At 33.1% G+C, this 21,886-nt stretch overlaps 3 protein-coding genes across 7 annotated transcripts; all 3 read right to left on the reverse strand.

The window, feature by feature from the left end:
• Nucleotides 1-197: 197 nt before the first annotated feature.
• Nucleotides 198-6,366, reverse strand: LOC105333758 (phytanoyl-CoA hydroxylase interacting protein-like). Of its 4 annotated transcripts, XM_034480974.2 has the most exons (6): nt 6,056-6,365; nt 5,873-5,921; nt 2,991-3,291; nt 2,754-2,797; nt 996-1,263; nt 198-912 (listed from the first exon to the last, which is right to left on the reverse strand). In XM_034480974.2, exons 2-6 carry the CDS (start codon nt 5,873-5,875, stop codon nt 227-229), a joined length of 1,302 nt encoding a protein of 433 aa, XP_034336865.2. In that variant the 5' UTR covers nt 5,876-5,921; nt 6,056-6,365; the 3' UTR covers nt 198-226. The 4 variants fall into 4 exon arrangements, with proteins under 4 accessions (XP_034336865.2, XP_065934235.1, XP_034336866.2 ...); XM_066078163.1 differs by having other exon boundaries at nt 2,991-3,287; nt 5,873-6,364; XM_034480975.2 differs by having other exon boundaries at nt 5,873-6,364.
• Nucleotides 6,367-6,805: 439 nt separating this feature from the next.
• On the reverse strand, nt 6,806-11,534 carry LOC105346549 (phytanoyl-CoA hydroxylase-interacting protein). 2 transcript variants are annotated; one of them, XM_066077713.1, is made up of 5 exons: nt 11,173-11,534; nt 9,226-9,520; nt 9,091-9,134; nt 7,652-7,931; nt 6,806-7,549 (listed from the first exon to the last, which is right to left on the reverse strand). In XM_066077713.1, the coding sequence occupies exons 1-5, from the start codon at nt 11,173-11,175 to the stop codon at nt 6,873-6,875; spliced, it is 1,299 nt and encodes a 432-aa protein (XP_065933785.1). In that variant the 5' UTR covers nt 11,176-11,534; the 3' UTR covers nt 6,806-6,872. The 2 variants fall into 2 exon arrangements, with proteins under 2 accessions (XP_065933785.1, XP_034336870.2); XM_034480979.2 differs by having other exon boundaries at nt 6,808-7,549; nt 9,091-9,137; nt 11,173-11,530.
• Nucleotides 11,535-13,699: 2,165 nt separating this feature from the next.
• Nucleotides 13,700-18,473, reverse strand: LOC105338194 (uncharacterized). The gene is made up of 5 exons (XM_011443195.4): nt 18,314-18,473; nt 17,800-18,046; nt 17,496-17,548; nt 16,843-17,296; nt 13,700-16,591 (listed from the first exon to the last, which is right to left on the reverse strand). The coding sequence occupies exons 1-5, from the start codon at nt 18,323-18,325 to the stop codon at nt 15,903-15,905; spliced, it is 1,455 nt and encodes a 484-aa protein (XP_011441497.3). The 5' UTR covers nt 18,326-18,473; the 3' UTR covers nt 13,700-15,902.
• Between the last annotated feature and the right edge of the window lie 3,413 nt (nt 18,474-21,886).

A 21,886-nucleotide genomic window follows, 5' to 3' on the forward strand; every position in this document is an offset into this window, starting at 1 on the left:
CTTTTTTATAAACCGCTTCGCGGTTTATAAAGCGTAAACTGCCCCAAACCATTTTATATCGTATAAAACAAATAAATATTGAATTCATTCCTTAAATGTAAAATGACAATTCACGGTTTTTTATTAAATAAGACAAACTAAAAAAAACTGTTTTTACAACATTTTTATTTTATAAACCATTTAATCTTAAACCATTTTTTTATTATATAAACCATTTCATCAAGTTTTATGAAGTATTTAAGTTACAAATGTTACAGTTTACATTTTTCCTCTGGCCTATAAAAGACTTTGTTCTAGAATCACCTACTGAGCTACAAAAAGTAAAAAATGCATAATTTGAACCACATAATAACAATCTACCGATATTTATGTTTTCTGTGTAGAATACTTCAACATTAACAGAAGTATTAATGAAAAAACAATGTTTTGATCTGTTGTAGTACAGAAAAGGATTGTTAAAACTTTCCAAGAAAATTAGATTTTCTTTACAAAACTTATCTGATTCACTATTGGCTTCTGTAACTACCAGGGTTACATGATGATTTGTATAATGACAGTAAAAGTCTGCAAAGTACAGATTATTTTTAGAATTGAGAAAAAATGGCACAGCCACGTGAAATCTTTGATCCCCAAAAGGGGAGTCCGGGGGTAAGATTAATTGTCCGTCAGGGGTCTTTAAATAGAAGGCACTAAAGAAGAGGCCTGGTATAGCCCTGTTCAATGGAGATGCCTGGTCCCCACCATCATTTTTCATATATCTTTTCATTTCTCCACGATTTTGAGAACGAATTTTATCAAAGTACTGGTGTGGTTTGTTCCTGTACAAGAAATGAATGCGACGATGGAGATCTCGATCATTGCAAAACTCGGTCGCTCGTTTGTGTAGCGACGACAAACGACCTTTACTCATTGCTGTAAGATAATTTGAATTTCGTTAATTTTATTACTGGTTAAAATGTTTTGCAATGCAAATTGGCAGAAACATGTTGATATACCTGCTTGAAACTTTAAGGATCCATGCTCACTAAGTGTGAATCTACCAGGATCTAAGCATTCTCCACGAAATACGTTTATCTCGTACTCTTTGGTTGGCTTCAATGGAAAGGGTATCTCGTACTTAGTTGTGCCGCTTGCACATTGGAAGAAATGTTTTTCGTCCGTTTCGCTCTCCGTCAAAAATATAAACTTGGTTCCGTCAGAAGAAGAAAATCTTATTTCGTATTTTGCTTTAGATATATGCCTGCGGGACAATTGAAGCTGGTTCTGCAAATAGAATCAACGATACCATTCTGTAGTGGTATTATATATATACACTAAACTATAAGTATTATCTACATAATAATTCAGATTGTGTGTATATATATATATATATATATATATATATATATATATATATATATATATATATATATATATTATAAAGCACAGAGAAATTCACTTTTGTTGGAGCTCCACCTTCCGCCCCGACCGAGGCTTGAACTCATGACCTCTGGAACCCATTCTCCTAGCAGTGAGCGGCCACCGCGCTCACCACTAGGTTATCTAGGCAAGACTAAAATCTTGCTTTCGATAACGAACCGAACCTAGCGCGCTGGCCACGCACTACACAGTCTGGAACCCATTGCTAGGAGAATGGGTTCCAGAGGTCGTGAGTTCTAGCGTTGATCGGGGTGGAAGGTGGAGCTCCAACAAAAGTGAATTTCTCTGTGTGCTTTATATATATCTATATCACTCACTATCGGCAGGTACATGTCAATTTGAGAGTTATTGCAATGTTTGTGCTTATTATATATGTTTGTATCTATGCAATGTGTATCGTTCCGATCCTCTCAAATTGTCGTTTAATTGTATTCCACCTGTATCTCAAGCGACTGTGTAGTGCGTGGCCAGCGCGCTAGGTTCCGTTCGTTATCGAAAAGAAGATGTTTTGTCTTGCCTAGATAGCCGAGTGGGGAGCGCAGTGGACGCTCACTGCTAGGAGAATGGGTTCCAGAGGTTGTGAGTTCAAGCTTCGGTCGGGGCGGAAGGTGGAGCTCCAAGAAAAGTGAATTTCTCTGTGCTTTATATATATCTATATCATTCACTATGGACAGGTACATGTTAATTTGAGAGATATTGCAATGTTTGTGCTTATCATATATATATATATGTGTGTGTGTGTGTGTGTGTGTGTGTGTGTGTGTGTGTGTGTGTGTGTGTGTGTGTGTGTGTGTTGGTATGATGCTTCGTGAACATACTGTAGACAGTACATGTAGTTGGAATTGGTTGGTGTATAGTTCTTATCACATTAGTAGCTCTGAGTCACTTAATTGTCTGTGGTACTATGATATTAGAGACGAAAAGCAGGCTATCCATTTTTTGGAGACTTCTATTTGAAAAAATATCTTATTTGGATAAACCACTTGTTTGGGTACTCGGAGGTATTTTTGGCAGTGTAGGAACGCAAAGAAAATCAGACAGACACTCTAATATTCAGAAGATTTAAATACCAATAGTTATAAATCATCTTAAATTTAATCATCTAAATTTGATCATCTGGGTATCTTTGTTACTAAAGCCTTTCCAGAATATTTTTAAGCAATCTTTTTAAATGTTAATTTTTTGATCGTTAAAGTTTTGTGTGTTTTTTTTCTTCCTTGTAAAATCTTTATATGAGAGAGAGAGAGGGAGAGAGAGAGAGAGAGAGAGAGAGAGACGTTCTTTCTTTGCTCGCTCTCTATTGAACGTCCTGTTGTCTCTATGGATTTACTTACCAAGCCCTCAACAGGATCAATCGTCTCGTTTTGTTCGTTTGGATCTGTTAAATATTTGGAAAGATATTAGTTTTTTTATATACCAGTATTCAGAAATTCTTAACGCTGTGAGAAATATATTAGTTTTTTTTATATACCAGTATTCAGAAATTCTAAACGCTGTGAGAAATATATTAGTTTTTTTATATACCAGTATTCAGAAATTCTAAACGCCGTGAGAAATTCAAGTTGTTTTACCCAGGGATCTAGTACAGCATGTCACAATCTTGCTATTACTGTTTACACCAAAGATTTCCATAATGAAGTCGCTGGCTCTGTTGGAATAACTTTTATTGTGTGGGACTTCGACAAGCACCTTCTTGTGGTTTTTTGCGTCCAAAACGACAACAGCTAACCTCTGACTGGAGGATGTGTGGGTCAGCATTACCACAGAGTTGGTCCACTCATGTACTATGTGCTCCTCAGATTTAATACGCATCGTCCTCAACTTTTCACCCGAGCCGTCTCGGACTTCGATATCATGCATCAGTATTGCTGTCTAAAGAAATAAACACTTCAAATACAAGATTTTAAAATTAAAACTGAAATGTTAAATATATTGTTTCTTTTCTTACTTTTTATTTTGTCCTTTTGTGTCTGAAATAATTTGTATATTTTTATGCTTTTTCTTTGTTTTAATTACTAACGTAAGCAACAAAAATCGAGATGTAAGTTATTAGGTGCGTAGGAAATACATGTATTTCGCCTTTTCCTAATTTTATTAATTTTATGGCGTTGATACCAACATTCATTCATTTTAGCTACATTTGCACATGCACATTATATATATATATATATATATATATATATATATATATATATATATATATATATATATATATATATATATACACGAACAATAAAGTAAAATATTGTCAAATTTTCGGGACAACCCGTCCCTTCTTCAGGACAACAAAATAAAAACTACATAAGAAAGAAGAAAAACATCTACAAAACTTAGGGGCCTAAATGCAGTCCTAAAGAAGAACCTACCAATCCTTTACAGCAATGATAAAATGGTTGAGGTTTTCAAAAACCCCCCGATGGCAGCTTTCAAGCGCCCTAGAAACCTTAAGGACATGGTGGTAAGAACCAAACTAAAGAACCCTGTCCAGTTAGGGTTGTGATCAATGACCAAAACCATCATGTCCTCCCATTTGTGATCATCTAAATTAAAATGTTCCCCGACGGGTTCTTTAATTTTCTTAGTTTTGATGGTGGAACGATGATTATTGATGCGCCTGCGGAGGTCTCCTGTTTCCCCTACGTATTGTTTCTGACAAAATTTACAATTGATGAGATATACACAATTGTCCGTACGACAAGAAGTATTTGCGAAAATTTTGTAAGTACGGCCAGTAATGGGGCTAGAGAAGTCGTCTGCATCAGAGATGTGTTTGCACAACAGACATCTGGTGTCAGAACAAGTTCTAAAGCCACCATTAGGCAGAGGGTTCTTTAGTTTGGTTCTTACCACCATGTCCGTAAGGTTTCTAGGGCGCTTGAAAGCTGCCATCGGGGGGTTTTTGAAAACCTCAACCATTTTATCATTGCTGTAAAGGATTGGTAGGTTCTTCTTTAGGACTGCATTTAGGCCCCTAAGTTTTGTAGATGTTTTTCTTCTTTCTTATGTAGTTTTTATTTTGTTGTCCTGAAGAAGGGACGGGTTGTCCCGAAAATTTGACAATATTTTACTTTATTGTTCGTGTCGTTGGTTATTTTTAGTGCTTTTTTATATCTCAACTTATAACCTTGTATCTTTATCTTATATATATATATATATATATATATATATATATATATATATATATATATATATATATATATATATATATATATATATATAGATTTATATAGATATAGATATATATATATATAGATAGATATATATATATATATATAGATATATATAGATATATATATATATATATATATATAGATATATATATATATATATATATATATATATATATATATATATATATATATATATATATATATATAAATAATCAAAAAAGAAAAAGAAAATGAACAGTTCCAAAGTTTCTATTCACTAGCGCTTTCTGGATTTACATCCTTCTTCAGGTGAACGTACATAAGTTATGTACGTTCACCTGAAGAAGGATGTAAATCCAGAAAGCGCTAGTGAATAGAAACTTTGGAACTGTTCATTTTCTTTTTCTTGTTTGATTATTTATACTGTGTGATATCACCTTTCACTCATTTTGGATTTTATATTTATATATATATATATATATATATATATATATATATATATATATATATATATATATAGTGGGTATGCAGGAGTCATTACTAGAATGTAACACGGTTTTATCAGAACAATCGGTACATGGTATAATGCACACTGTTGTAATTTTGCACGAGAACATGTATAGTATATCTATATGTTTTACGTTACATATTTGCTGTACCTCTTAGTTATAATCATGCTTACTCAAATGCTCAACCAGTACAGTGGTTTTTATTGATTCTAAAACATGTTGTTAGCGTTTACGATTCTATTAATTTGGTTTCATGGAATGCATTGATACATTATTGTTTTAGATTTTGATTAGTTAATAAACGTACTTTATTTAATTTCAGTTTTATGATCTTTTAATATCATTGTTTTATAGATCTTTTGAATGTTAAAAGATGATTTGTAATTTCAAATTGATAATGTGTTATAAATCGTACGGCCCTAATATGCTTCCATACCTGCGAAATCTATTAATGTCGACTAAAAATCATGTTATCACTGTCCCCAACAAATGTCAACAAAATATTCTATTTGTAAATATATGTAGACCAATCACAAAATAAACATCGATTATTAGTAAATATTGATATGTATTTATAAATTAAACAGTTGTCGTCCACAGACTTTGTTCTGCAGATCATTATCCGTTGGGGGTGATGACTAAATTAAATAGTCAACAATCTACTGATGTTAGATATGTTTCTCTTCATAAATAGGTAGGTGGTATAATTCTTTTCATCGAGAAATTCTTGTATATAACGTAAGGTGCCCGTGTTCAATTTTACAATTCTTATCAAAATACAAACTACATACTCACCATGATGTTGATAGATCAAACTACTCGCAATCAACTAGTTTGTGAAAACCTGAGGACAATCATTTATATAAAAAATTTTATCTGTAAATTTTGTAAATCCAATGGATTTAGTGATAGGCTCACTTCTATACAAAGAATGGAAACCGAAAGAAAAAGAATTCGCTTCATTTTGTATGTACTTACATTTTGACTCATTTAATCAATAGTAGGTATAACAAAACACGACAATCGTTGAATGCAAACCAGGTAACCCGATGTATTTTCTGAAATGGGTTGACCTAAATCCGAGTTCAAGGAATAGTATTTGGAATATATAAACCATTACTACTATGTTTAGTATCTTGTTGGTGGTATATTTCATGTATTGAAAATTTAACATCTAGTTATTTTTTCCCTTTTAAATTCCTTCTTTAATTTCGACGAGTCGCTCATTTCAGGATTGGATTGGTAAGTAGAAACTAAAACCATACTTTACACTGAGATATAACCCTACAAATAAATAATGGACATTTGTAGGTTTGTTGTTGTTGTTGTTTGTTGTTGGGTTTTTTTCTTGTTTTTTTTTTTCTTTTCTTTTTTTGTGATTTTGTTTGGGTTTTTTTTTGGGGGGGGGGGGGGGTGGAGGGGGGTGTTCATTTAATGAAATAATTCTTGTTATAATTAAATATAACAACATTCAATTGATGTGCTGAATGGTTTCAGGTGCACATATTACATTAACTCACAGGTGTTGGCAGGTCACACAGTGACGAGTCGTTATCCACAATGATTTTTAATTTATACAATTTTTCACTGAATGACATGTAATAAATAGGCTACCCGTTACGATCACACAACAGACACAGTTGACGCATTGGTTTCGCATCATAATAATTTGGTGTTACAACCCATTCCAAAGATTCGTTCATAATTTAGTGTTCAATGTACGGATCACATTGCTTCTAAATGTATAGCTTTATTTTGTAAATGATTTACAAAACATCGAAATATTTTAACAAATTTATAGATTCAGGTTACAAACGCTACAGCTTTCATTTTTTCTTTGTCCAATGAAAGACTTTTTTCTAGAATAACCCGTTGAATAACAAAACGTAAAATACGCAGCTTTGTCTGATAGCAGTTCACCAATATCAATGTTTTCTGTGTAAAATACTTCAATGTTTACTGCCAAGTTTGTAAAAAAGCCATTTTGCCACATATTGTAGTAGAGGAAAGGATTCCCCCTGCTCTTTAAGGGAATCAAATTTTCGCTGCAAAACTTATCCGAATAACTGTTTGCCTTGGTAACTACAAGAGTTATATGGTGATTCGTATAATGACAAAAAAAGTCTGCAAAATACAAATTGTTGCTTGGGTTAAGAAAAAATGACGCCCCCACGTGCAATCTTTGGTTTCCAAAAGGGGAGCACGGGGGCACAACCGTGCGTCTATTTGGAGTCGTTTTGAGAAGAGCGCTGAAGAAAAGGCCCTCAATGGCCCTATTCAGCGGCGAGGCCTGGTCCCCGCCGTCATTTTTCATGTATTTGGTCATTATTCCACCATTCTGAGAACGAATTTTGTCGAAGTACTGATGTGGTTTGTTCCTGAACAAGAAATGGATGCGGCGGTGTAGAGATCGATCGTTGCAAAATTCAATCGCTCGTTTATACAACAACCTCAGGTGACTCTTGTCCATGGCTTAAACAACATCAAACATAATCATTTTAATGCATGCATTGCATATAAAACATATAAAACAAAACATAATCCAAATGTACTTGTATATACATCGTCATATACCTGCTTGGAATTTTAAGGGTGGATAAGCATCAAGAGTGTATCTACCAGGACCATCACAGCTTCCACAAAATACGTTTATTTCATACTCTTTGGCTGGCTTCAATGGAAAAGGGATCTTATATCTAGTTGTGCCGTTCGCACACTGGAAGATATGTTTTTCGTCGGTTGAAACCTCCTTCAGGAATATGAATTTGTAAAATGAGTGTCTGATAAACATTGGCAGTCTGACCTCGTATCTTGCTTGTGAAATGTGTTTGCGGGTCAGTTGAGACTGCAAGTTCTGTAAATCAAATTGAGTTATTTGGTGTACAGTGTATATTCAACTGTATCTGTTGAATGATTAAAGATTAGTCAAACTCGCTACAAAAGTAGACATTATATGTAATATTTTACTGAATGCTCTCGGCTTAAATCTGGAGATTTCCCAATTGTGATCAATGACCTACAGTCTTCTGTTATAAGGGCATGGCCAAATTTTGAGCTTAAACATAATTTTAATTTTTTTGAAATTTTCAATGTTAGTTTTCAAGTCAAGTAGTAAGCGTGACATAATCCCAGAATTATTTAACTCAAATCGTGACCTTTATACACTAAGAATGAACAGTGTAAAAATCTGATATGCTTTTAAGATTTAATAGGTTTTTAACAAGAAGAGTGATGTTCATTTTTTATTCAGTATTCGTAATCAAATAATGGACTATTATAAGCTGCAATAATGTAGCCCCCTTCAGTTTTCTTATATCTGATGTTTACTTTTAAAAAACCGGGAGAGGGCTACATTAATGTACAATACTGAGATACTTTTTGGGAGTTGATTTTAATCAACTCTCCTATGCAGTTACTCAGACAAACCGAAAGTGAAACAGTGTTTGGACCTCAGCACAAATCACTGCTGCTGACAAGACTAAGTTCTTGAAAATAATCGATAAATTCGATGTAATGTATGCTAAAGCATTGTTTTTCAAGGAAACTTATTTATATATACCTTGAAAATAGTCAGATTTTAAATGGTAGGAACAATTTAAATATTTTTTAACATTGTATGTATTGCCACGCCAGAGTTCAATATAGTCTCGTTCAACTCGACGCTCGGCTGTCTCCGTAAACCCTTGTCGGAGATTTACGGTGTCAGTCGAGCGTTTGGTTGAACGAGACTAGAGTTCAATATTGCTTGGATTCATACAATTTTCGAGAAATATTTATATTACTGATACATAGTTTGATTGAATTAATTGTTATCTTTAAATATTATTTAACATGATTCATATGGGGGTTTCTCGACATTTTTGTCGAAAAAGTCCAAATATTCATATTATAAAAATGTGCGTAATTCAAATTAGAAACTACATGTACTTGTCATGCAAAATAACATATCATTGTAAATATCGACAAAATCAACTCCCGTCAGTTCTTCAGTACTTTGATTTCTCATTACTAACCGTAATCTGCCTAGAATCCATGCCCTCATTTTGCTGATCGGAATCTGCTGTAAATAGAACCGATACAATCTTTACTTTTACAGTCTCTTTTCATTTAATGATCAATTTGAAAAATGTGATATATATCAAAATTACCTAAAGATTTGGTATCGTATATCACAACCTTGCCGTTACTGTTTATGCCGTAGATCTCCATATAAAAGTCGCTAACTCTCCGGGATGTTCCCCGATTTCCAGGAATCACAACAAGTGCCCTCTGATGTGCCCTTGTGTCCAAAAGGACAGCTAACTTCAGACTTGAAGATTTGTGTGTCAACATTATCACGGAACTAGCACATTCTTTTACCTTGTGCTCATCAAACTTTACAGGCACGTCGATTTTCTCACTTCCGCTACTGCGAACTTCAATTTCATGCATTAGTATTTTTGTCTATAAATGAAAAAAAAAACGGAATTTAGTTTTAAAAGAACAAAATCCCATCTTTAATTCTTTCGTACAAGCATGGTCAGTCAAAACATTTAATGTGAACCCTTTGTGTCAGGAAAGAAAAGAATGTGCTTTCAATACTGTGTCGTGTGTTTATAAAACAAAAGTTCAATCTCAAACGTTTCAATTATGCCTGGACCATCGACGATTATTTCGCTCACAATTTATCAGCTAAGCTTAGATTTTAATGATACATAAAGTTTTCTGAAACTTCATGTTAATATTTTTAAGAAGGAATCACTAAATAAAAAATTAACAATAGTAAAGTTTACTGGGTGACAGTATATACAGAATTATGTTTTAAAATGATATAGTTTAAGGCTGGATACAAATCAGTCAAATGTTAATCTTGCTTTGTTATTAATGTCATTATAATCATTAACTGGAATGCATTTTACTTTTCTTTTAAATTAATCGTATTTTTTGCTAGTGGTAATGAAACTGTTGCTTACGCATTATATAATCTTAAATATATAATAATTCTTTTAAATTGTTTTATAATTGTTATAGATGGGCGTAACAATGTGTAAAATAATTATGGCAATGCCAAGCTTGCATTTTGTGGACCAATCCTAGGTGCATGTTCCAAAAAATGTCAATTGATAATTGACCATTAGAAGAAGTTTACTGTTGCTTTACTCACCTCCAGGTAAGATATTGACGTTTATAAATAATATGTTTTTATGATTTTATTTTTCCTTAGTAAATACAATATTAAAACATACTCAGAATCTCCTACCGAATTAAAATTACTCCCGATGGAGTCAAATATTCGGTAGGCAAATATAATGTCTTTAGAAAAACTACCTCACCTGTCTGCATTTTATCCCACTTGGAAACGCTTATATCCTATAAGTTCATATAATTCCGGTAGAATGTTTTGAAGTTTATACAGAATTTTTAAATCACCCTGAAAAATTATACTTCTCTTAGAAATTGTTATTTTCCCATGGGATATTTATTTCAATAGGTAAATATCTCACCTGCCACGTGATAAACTTAAAACAAAAGTGGTTATATATACTCTCTAGCATTGACAAACACCTAGGCTTTTGTTTGATTTATTTGGAATTGTACGAAACGCATCTAGAGCAGGTGCAAAAAATGCAATCTTTGCACAGGGATAATCATCCGGCATAATGTGTCAAACACCTTCGTTACATCGCATTTTTATGCTTATGATAACAAATGTCTTCAGCACCAGGTAACATCTACAAAATGTAGCAGTTTATTAATTAGTTTGTTTTTCAGAAACTTTGCGTCTTGATCAAACCAATGTTGATAACAACCTCGTCCCCCACCCCAAAGTCTGATGTCATCTCTTATTGCAAAACGATAGGAATTTTAATTTTGAATATGCTAACTCTTTAAATCTTGGTCGTTAAAAATCAATTCGGCCTACTTTTTGAAACTCTAAATACTGGTTTGAATGTAACAATGTTTATCATTTTAATTTCGCGAAGGGTTGTGGTTTATAGTGAACCCTCGTTTTTTGTTTATTTTACTCAAAAGCGTTTTATTAAATTTCATCGAAATAAGCAGTATTATCTTTTATAAGCTATCCATTCACATGAAATACTGAAAACAGAACTTACCATGATATCGGACAGATCGATCTATTGAAGTGAACTGCTCGGGTAATTAAAGCTAGAACGCCTTGGTTTAAAGCGCAGCAATATATTCGTAACTACAAGTATGCACATGCAAGTTTGTCTGGATTGTCACAGCCATTAACCCCCGAGTGTTTACATCGACGAATTACGTGAAAACACTGGCTTCTATTTTTAATAATCCATAGCAAAATGGTTCTGTGAGTTAATGTTTGACTTTAGCAAGACTGATGTTTTATAGTAGCGATTCATCCACATTAACTTAGCTTCACATCCCCACCAATAACGTCATTACAATTAGTACTACTCTTTACAATTGAACATAACAGAAAAATTGATAAGAATCAGTCATGTGATAACATGAAAAAACTATGCTAAAATGAACCTTTCAATACATTTATATTTATTTCTTCATCTAGAGATACAGACTTTTTAAAAAGATTTACTGAACTATTTACAAATTTTATGAAACTGGTCAGAAATCAGTTTTGTCTCATTTCTTCTTACTACTTTCTTCAGCGAAAATCGAAAGTTTAAATCATACATGTAAAGTTAAGTGTTAAAATAGTTTTATTCTCAAATACTTGTAAATACACATCCACATTAATAAGTTATACTTATATGTAAGTTCTAAGCAGATAGAAATACAGTAACATCAAATGTCATAAAATACACAAAGATAGGTGTAGAAATACAAAAAAGGAAAGAATAACAATAGCATGATAAAATTTCAATAATATCACTTATTAAGTGTACATTTGCTATGTTTAATTACTTTTGAAATACGTTAGATTCAATTATAAGCAATAAATCTTAAGTACCTTTCACAGGCATATGGAAAGTTCGATTTACAAAAGGCTTTTGACACCGTTTACCATGCAATATTGTATGATAAACCAGACATGTGGTGTTATCTACCCAGTGACAAGTTCAACAATGTTTCATCAAATGTTTATGTAATATATCACACTTTTCCATATTGGAATAATGTCGGCCCTTTCTTTATTCTAATTAATAATCTTTTATTGTTGCAGAAAAAGAAGACAATTTTCTTAAAGGGGCATGGTCACGAATTCGATCCAGTTTTAGTTTTCTGTTTTCATTATATACAATGCTTTAGGAATGCATTTCTAATGTTAAAATGAAATTTGAGAGTCATTCTTTGAGTTGTAAGCGAGATACAGGGCTCACAATTCTATGGCATTTAAACAAAGCTCGTGCCCTGTGTTTGTTTACTTGTTCAACATACCAGTTAAAAAATATTATTCAAGCTGATTTTTCTATCCTCATATTTTTAAAGCATAAATAAACAGTTCATAACGTTTTAAAGATTAATTTTAGGTTGAAAACTGGAATTTTAATTTCAACATTCAACATGTAAACAAAACATAGCGAAGAATTGTTAGTTCTGTAACTCGCTTATAACTAAACGAATGACACTCAAATTTGGTTGCCTATTAAAAATGCCTTACTGAAGCATTGTAAGTAATAAAATCGAAAAATATATTATTTGACTACAATCGTGACCATGTCCATTTGATAACAGATTGCACTTCATTTAGCCAAAACAGAAACAATTCTATTTGTTTTTGTATTTCATTAACTATGAAGGATTACAAATAATACGTACTGTTATTTAAAATATAGTGTAATGATCATATTATGACAGGTTCTAAAAAGTAAAATATTAAGGAATTTCTTGGTTTTGAAAACCTTTGATTTGGCATTTCAAATTAAAATGAAATATCTGAGATAATGTAATTTTTGAAATGTATAATATGGCTTTAATGCAAAAGAAAAACCCTATGTACTGCTTTGATATAATGTTTGCCAAATGTTTGCACTTCTAGGTATTGTGGAATAAACAATGAATTTGAACATTGATAAAATTGATCAAAGTAGTATGGTTAATTCAAATTTGGTCCCTGAGAAAGTTTAGACTTTAAATATGTTCAGGTTGAGGATTGGGTTACAAACAAACATTAGAATACTTTATCATGGAAATTCGCCGATATATCAATGTTACGATTTTGTACCAAAAAAATCATTTTAAGAGAAATTGTACATTAAATTATTTTTTTACCATATAAGGTAAAAGGTTCCCATGCCACTTATACAGTGCGAACTTAGACTGGAATGCATTAACACTGTAAGGAAGTGAAAATCATTATCTTAAAAAACAATATATAGTATGTATTTTTTTCATATCATTTAAAGTTAATAAATTTATGATTGTTGAAAAACCCCACTGGGCTTTCAGAACTGTAAATGATTATCCTTGTGGAAAATTCATTATATGTATGACATATATACTATATACTAGTAGTTGCATATTAGTAAAAAAAAATGTCTGTTTTCTAAATGCTGTAATTCACATGTGCACACGTGGGTTCTCTCCGGGTACTCCGGCTTCTTCCCACCCCAATGACCCCTCGCGCTAACATCCGTGCCAACGAGAGATATTAATATAAGTTGTAGAACTTGCTTATCAATTGTTGTTAAATAAATAAAGTTCAGGTATGTTTTGATTTATTGACTCTGATGAAGTGAAATGCAAATTTTTTTTCAAAAATATGTTACGTGCGAGGTGTCGCAACTAAGCTACAATATTAACAAGAGGCCCAGGGGCCACATCGCTCACCTGAGCAACAATTGCCTTAATTCTGATCAAATTAGCATTACAGTATCAAAATATCTTGACAACTGAGTACAGTAGATCTTGCTAAAAAAAAATTGAAAATCTGCCAATTTTTATCCACCTCTTATTTTTTAGTAAAGCCCCTTTTGTTGTTGTACCTGTAAGAAGATTTTTCTCTATTCCTATAACCCCCCCCCCCCCTCCCCATTTCGTGGCCCCACTATTCTCTAGGGAATCATGGTTTCATCAAACTTAAATCTACCTTTAATCTCATAACCTGTGCTTTCACACTAAGTACTGAGTTTTGGACCGAAAACTTTCCCAGAATATTTTTAAGGATTGTAAAACTTGATCCCACAATTGTGGCCCAACCCTACCCCCGGGGACCATGATTTGAACAAACTTGATTCAACACTTCCTGAGGATGCTTCCATTTTAATTTGAGCTGTCCTGGTCTAATAGTTTTTGAGAAGAAAATTTTTAAAGATTTTCTCTATATATTCCTATGTAAAACTTGATCCCCCAATTAAGGCCCCACCCTACCCCCGGGGACCATGATTTGAACAAACTTGATTCAACACTTCCTGAGGATGCTTCCATTTTAATTTGAGCTTTTCTGGCCTAATAGTTTTTAAAAACAAATTTTTAAAAAGATTTTCTCCATATATTCCTATATAAAACTTGATCCCCCAATTGTGGCCCCACCCTACCCCCGGGGACCATGATTTGAACAAACTTGAATCTACACTACATGAGGATGCTTCCAATCAAATTTGAGCTTTTCTGGCCTAATAGTTTTTGAAAAGAAAATTTTTAAAGATTTTCTCTATATATTCCTATGTAAAACTTGATCCCCCAATTGTGGCCCCACCCTACCCCCGGGGACCATGATTTGAACAAACTTGAATCTACACTACCTGATGATGCCTCCACACAAGTTTAAGCTTTACCGGCCGAATAGGTTTTGAGAAGAAGATTTTTAAAGATTTTCTCTATATATTCCTATGTAAAACTTGATCCCCCAATTGTGGCCCCACCCTACCCCCGGGGACCATGATTTGAACAAACTTGTATCTACACTACATTAGGATGCTTTCAATGAAATTTGAGCTTTTCTGGCCTAATAGTTTTTGAAAAGAAAATTTTTAAAGATTTTCTCTATATATTCCTATGTAAAACTTGATCCCCCAATTAAGGCCCCACCCTACCCCCGGGGACCATGATTTGAACAAACTTGATTCAACACTTCCTGAGGATGCTTCCATTTTAATTTGAGCTTTTCTGGCCTAATAGTTTTTAAAAGAAATTTTTAAAAAGATTTTCTCTATATATTCCTATGTAAAACTTGATCCCCCAATTGTGGCCCAACCCTACCCCCGGGGACCATGATTTGAACAAACTTGAATCTACACTACATGAGGATGCTCCCATTTTAATTTGAATCTTTCTGGCCCGATAGTTTTTGAGAAGAAAATTTTTAAAGATTTTTTCTATATATTCCTATGCAAAAATTGATCCCCCAATTGTGGCCCCACCCTACCCCCGGGGACCATGATTTGAACAAACTTGAATTTACACTACCTGATGATGCCTCCACACACGTTTAAGCTTTACCGGCCTAATAGTTTTTGAGAAGAAGATTTTTGAAAAATACCAACAAATTTTCAATAATTCTCAATTATCTCCCCTTTAAAAAGGGCGTGGCCCTTCATTTGAACAAACTTGAATCCCCTTTACCTAGTGGTGCTTTGTGCCAAATTTGGTTGAAATCTGCCCAGTGGTTCTTGAGAAGAAGATGAAAATGTGAAAAGTTTACAACGACGACGACGACGACAACGACAACGCCAACGACGACAGACAACGGACAAATTGTGATCAGAAAAGCTCACTTGAGCCTTTGGCTCAGGTGAGCTAAAAAAGATACGATAATTAAATTTAAAACGAATGGTTTTATAAACATCTGAAATAAATATCGCAATATAATACATCCGAAAATCTTTTATGCAAGAAAACATAGCATTTCTGAGAGCAGATACTATTTTTACTTTAAAAAATATCAATGAATAAAACAAAAAGTTCATGAAGGCTCCTTAATATTGCAAATTTTACAATCTTTTCTTTTCGGAAGACCAATAACTGTTTTTAATGCAGCATTACCTGATTGTTTTACTGAACTTAAATATGCTAATTTTGACCGTAAAAATTCGACTATATCTATGCTTTCAGTATAAAACACTTCCACTGTGACTTTAGTATTCACCATGGCATGTTGTTCATGTGGACGGCGGTACAGAAACTCGTTATACGCAGGGTTTAAGGCCAGGAGTCTTGGTAGACAAAATGCGTCAGCTTCGCTTCCTTTCAATGTAATAACTAATGTCACGTGATGGTTGACGTAATGACAATAAAAGTCTGCGAAATACAAATTCGTGCTTTGGTTAATCATAAAACCGACGGGGATGTGGATTCTCTGGTCCCCGTAGTAAGATACAGCCGGGGGCTGGCCAGTGAGGGGGTCCACACTAGCACTGAAGAACAGGCCGTGAAGCTTCCTGTTCAGTGTTGATGCTGGGTCTCCTCCAAAATTCTTGATGTATTTGTACATGATACCGCCAGTGTTGTTAAATATGTTTAGGAAATGTAGAATTGGTTTACTACGATATAGGTGCGTGACAGGGTAAAAGTCATAGGGTGGCCCTGGTCCGGGAGATAATGAATGGGTACAGGCTTTTCCATACAGCAAATACAGTTCATTCTGTGTCATGTCTACAAAATAGCAAAACAAACGTTAGAAAGAATCAAATAAATCGATCGCGCAGCTGTTTGAATAGATATGAACAATACAAGAGCTTTGTATAAAGCGATAAGGGGAAAGAATTGTTGAAATCATATTTTTCCAGAATAAATAAATGTCAAAATAAAACTTGTGTCATGACCTCTTTTAAAAATTAATCCAAAATTCGAATAAATAAAATTTTAAAAGTGTTATTATATGGTGTTTAGTTTAAGTAACTTACATGATTTAAATGAACAAAAAGCCACAGCATTAATAATAAACAAGCATCTCTTTGGCTCATATCCTCTTATTACCAGCAATTCATAATCACACACAGGCCGAAGTTGAAAAGGGATAGTCAATTCAGAATCCATGGTTGAAAATAGAGAAATAATTCCTGTTTCGGTATCTTTTAGAAAAACAAGACATATATGCGGTAGAAATTTCCTGCCAGCTTTATTGAATTCACTTTCCAGTGGAGCATGTATGAGTCCACTAGATGTCTTTGTAGCAGAGAGACACAACTTCCGCAGACCCCTTTGAATGAAAAACGTCGGGTCCTCTAATGCTACACTTCTGGTCTGACTGATTTGACTGAATGGCCTCGAGGGTTCATTGTCGAAAACACCCGAGTACAGGTCTTTCACAGTGTATGTAGAAGGGGGATGATGAGATACATCTACAGAAAAGGTTCCCTGAAGTCAAAAAATTACCAAAATTTCAGGCACAGTATTCCTCTTTCAATTTTTTTTTTTAAGATTTATTTTTAAACTTTCATTTTTTGAAATACATGTAAATGATTTTAGTAAACTTATTTATTTTAATAAATTCGCTTTCGATATCCCCTTGCATTGTCAAAACAACAAATCATTATTTATCAAAATGAGTTCTCACCACATTTGAATTTTTCTTTATATTATTAACACTTTCTTGTTCATCTCTGCCATCTAAAACATTCATTGAATTCTTATTTAATATTTGGAATAAAATCATCTACCTATATATATCTTTGTCACTGATAAACATAAAATATAAACTTTTCACTTTTATACATTTAATTTCGTTTTCTTTTCTCGTAAATTGCAACCGTGAACTGACTTAGGGCGATAAAATTCATACTTTTGACAGACTGCTGTACACTTTAAAATTCGCAGTTTTATGGTATAATTGTATTTTATGGTAAGAGCAATGATTTAACCTTGAAATAATGTTTCACATGTGTAGTCCGTGACGTCAGATGACAGACCGACGAACAGAGGCACAGTCAAAGTGATGGGAGTCGAACCCTCGACCCCAGTACTGAGATACAGGTGCAGCAGAGCTGTTCGTGCCTTCCTCTCTGTAATTAATAAAGGTATCCACACAGGAGTCAGGCATCTTTCGAGTGTAACAGTAACCACTTTCGTTGTGAGTCCTGACTGAAAAATAACTTCCTGGTTGTAGATCTGAAATTGATAAAAGCGACGATGACTAATAAAATCTATCTTATATATCTATTATCCATCAACCTTATCGGTTAGATCTCCAAGGTCCCATATCGAGTCTTTTTATCTTTAAACATTCAAGAAAGTTAAAAAATTGATTCGCTGATAAATATGTAACTTAATAAACAAATATTTATACAGACAAGTTTAAAGTAGACAACACACAGTAAAGATGTTTAATATAGCAAGGAATCCTTTATCTTAAAAATGTTTAGAAGTATGTCTTACCTTGCTCGCCATTTAAACTATTGACATATAAATACGTATATTGCGTAAGATCGAATGCATTTCCTGGTCCACGGTACAAACGCATGCGCAGCAAGAGCGCGTTTACTAGGTTTGTCACATCAGTGACAAAGGTTAACATGTTCATTCTGTATTTTATTTCAATATGTGAAATGCAATGTATACACGATATCGACTCGATGTCGATCAACCTAGCCATATCGACAATATCGACGATGTAAACAGGATATCAGAGGTACGATGTTGACACAATGTCGACTCGATGTTGGTCAACATTGCGATATCAAAAATGTCCACAGGATATATATGGTACGCTGCAAATGCAAATTTAATAATTATGCTAATATGATACTAACACAATGTCTGCTCGGTATTGGCCAGAATTGCGTTGTCGACAATATTGATAAAACATCGTGCATTTGACATAAAATCGATGTCCTTCAAATACAAGCTAAAAAATTTCAAGATATAGACAAATAGAGTGAATGGGTTGCTGTGAAAATGTTAAAAGTTTTTTTATTTTGTCTGAGTTTGGTATCATGACAAACGAGTTTGAAAGGACTAAAGCATAAAATATGTGATTACATCCTTTTCAGCGTTCCCCATGAAAGGGTGTGTCATTAAGAACGCATTGCCTGTTCCTACGAAACACTTAAAGTAATCAAAATATCTAAATTGCAATTTCTTGCCCTACCTGGCCTGAATGCAAGAAAAGGAAAAATTTATTTATAAAAATTAGCACAATTCATTTGTAGCTGGGGTCATTGGAATTAAAAACAAGCGCCCTCTGGTATGCCCTTGTGTATCAAAAAGGACAGCTAACTTCAGACTTAAGGATTTGTGTGTCAACATTATCACGGCTAGCTAGCACATTCTTTGACCTTGTGCTCATCGAACTTTACAGGCACGTCGATTTTCTCACTTGCGCTACTGCGAACTTCAATTTCATGCATCAGTATTTTAGCCTATAAATGAAAAAAAAAACGGAATTTAGTTTTAAAAGCACAAAATCCTATCTTTAATTCTTTCGTACAAGCATGGTCAGTCGAAACATTTAATTTGAACCCCTTTGTGTCAGGAGAGAAAAGAGTGTGCTTTAAGGTCAAGATCTATTAAATGAAAGATGCCTACAGGTTTATGAAATTCAAGATATAAATTCTTTTAATGATGCTTCATTACAATATCTTTGTTTTATAGGATGTACCGGGGCTTAAATATTTGGTAAACACAATGAAAAATCATGTTTTAAACAACCATTTTCTATGAAATATTAAGAATAAAAGTAACAAATCTTGGAGTTTTATCCATTTTTGACTAATGAAATATATCCAGAATGCCTACAGTCTCTCCAAATACGACATAAAACAAGCTCTTGCCATCCTCATTAAAATGATGTCAAATTGAATATAGGTACCGGGATTATTTTTTCCGATTAAATATAGAATGTCAAAATATTGTTTTATTTTCTACATAATTCTTTTAAAGCCGTGAAATACGGGAACAGATTCATCAAATCAATTATGACGTCATAATGGTTCTAGCACCAAAAAGACAATCTGGAATCATTTACTAGATTTTGACCTTAAATACAGTGTCATATGTTTATAAAACAAAAGTTCAATCTCAAATGTGTTAGTTATGCCTGGACCTGGACGATTATTACGCTCACAATTTATCAACTAAGTTTAGATTTTAATAATACATAAAGTTTTATGAAACTTCATGTTAATATTTTTAAAAAGGAGTTACTAAATAAAAACTTTACAATAGTAAAGTTTACTGGGTGACAATATATACATAATTATGTTTAAAAATGATTTAGTTTAAAACTGGAGACAGTAGACTCAATTCAGTCAAATGTTAATCTTGCTTTGTTATTAATGTCATTATAATCATTAACTGGAATGCATTTTACTTTTCTTTTAAAATAATCATATGTTTTGCTAGTGATGATGAAACTGTTGCTAACGCATTATATAATCTCAAATACATATTAATCCTTAAAAATTGTTTTATAATTGTTATAGATGGGCATAACAATGTGTAAAATAATTATTGCAATGCCAAGCTTGCATTTTGTGGACCAATCCTAGGTGCATGTTCCAAAAACTGTCAATTGATAGAGACCCTTAGAAGAAGTTTACTGTTGCTTTACTCACCTCCAGGTAAGATATTTACGTTTATAAATAATATGTTTTTATGATTTTATTTTCCCTTAGGAAATACAATATTAAAACATACTCAGAATTTCCTACCGAATTAAAATACTCCCGATGGATTCAAATATCCGGTAGGCAAATATAATGTCCTATAGAAAAACTACATTTCTGAATTTTATCTCACTTGGAAACACTTTTATCCTATAAATTCATATAATTCCGGTAGAATGTTCAGAAGTTTATACAAAATCTTTTAATCACCCTGAAAAAATTATATTTATCTTAGAAATTGTTATTTTCCCATGGATTGTTTATTTCAATATGTAAATATCTTACCTTCCACGTGAGATAAACTTAAAACAAAAGTGGTTATGTATACTCACTAGGCATTGACAAACATCTAAGCTTTTGTTTGATTTATGTGGAATTGTACGAAACGCATCTTGAGCAGGTGCAATAAATGCAATTTTTGCACAAGGATAATCATCCGGTGTAATGAAGAATAATGACCCCCGTAGAATAATGACCGGGGGTCATTTTTCGACGTAAAATAATGACCCCCGGTCATTTTTCTACGCAGAAAAATGACCCCCCGGTCATTATTCTACGTAGAAAAATGACCCCTTTGCCAGAAGAATAAGTGTCATTTCCATAAAAATGAGCACACTCCACATGAAGAAAAGTGACCCCTGTAGAATAATGACCCCCTTGTAGATTAAAGTTTTTTAGTATATTTTTTTATTATTTATGAAATAGTCTTTACACTATTGTAATTTTTACTGCTGCAGTTTACAGAAAGTAACAGAATTATAATTCATATTCAAATAAACTTAAAGTGAAAGAATGGGTATATCTTTGAAAATAAAAATCCTTCCGTTTTAACAAGACTTTGACGTATTGCATCGGGGTATAGCTGTCATCTTAAAGGGGCATGGTCACGATTTTAGTCAAAAATTATTTTTCCGATTTTAATGTTCACAATGCTTCAGAAAGGCATTTTTTATAGGCAACCAAACTTTAAGTGTCATTCGTTGAGTTATAAGCAAGTTACATAGCTTGCAATTCTTTGCTATGTAAACAAAGCTTTTGTTTACATTTGATCATTTTGAATGTTGAAGTGAAAATTCCAATTGTAGACCTAATGAATGTGTTAAACGTAAGAAACTGTTTATTGATGCTTAAAATGAATAAGAAGATAGACAAATCAGCTTGAAAAAGATTTTTTACTGGTATATTGAACTGTGTAAACAACAACAGGACACGAGCCTGTTTACATGACAAAAAATTGTCAGACCTGTATCTTGCTTATAACTTTACAACTGATCCTCAAATTTCATTTGATCAGTAAAAATGCTTTCCTTAAGCATTGTAAATAATGAAAACAGAAAAATAGAAT

Source organism: Magallana gigas, chromosome 3 (assembly GCF_963853765.1).
Source record: "Magallana gigas chromosome 3, xbMagGiga1.1, whole genome shotgun sequence".
In the NCBI taxonomy this organism is placed as follows: Eukaryota; Metazoa; Mollusca; class Bivalvia; order Ostreida; family Ostreidae; genus Magallana; species Magallana gigas.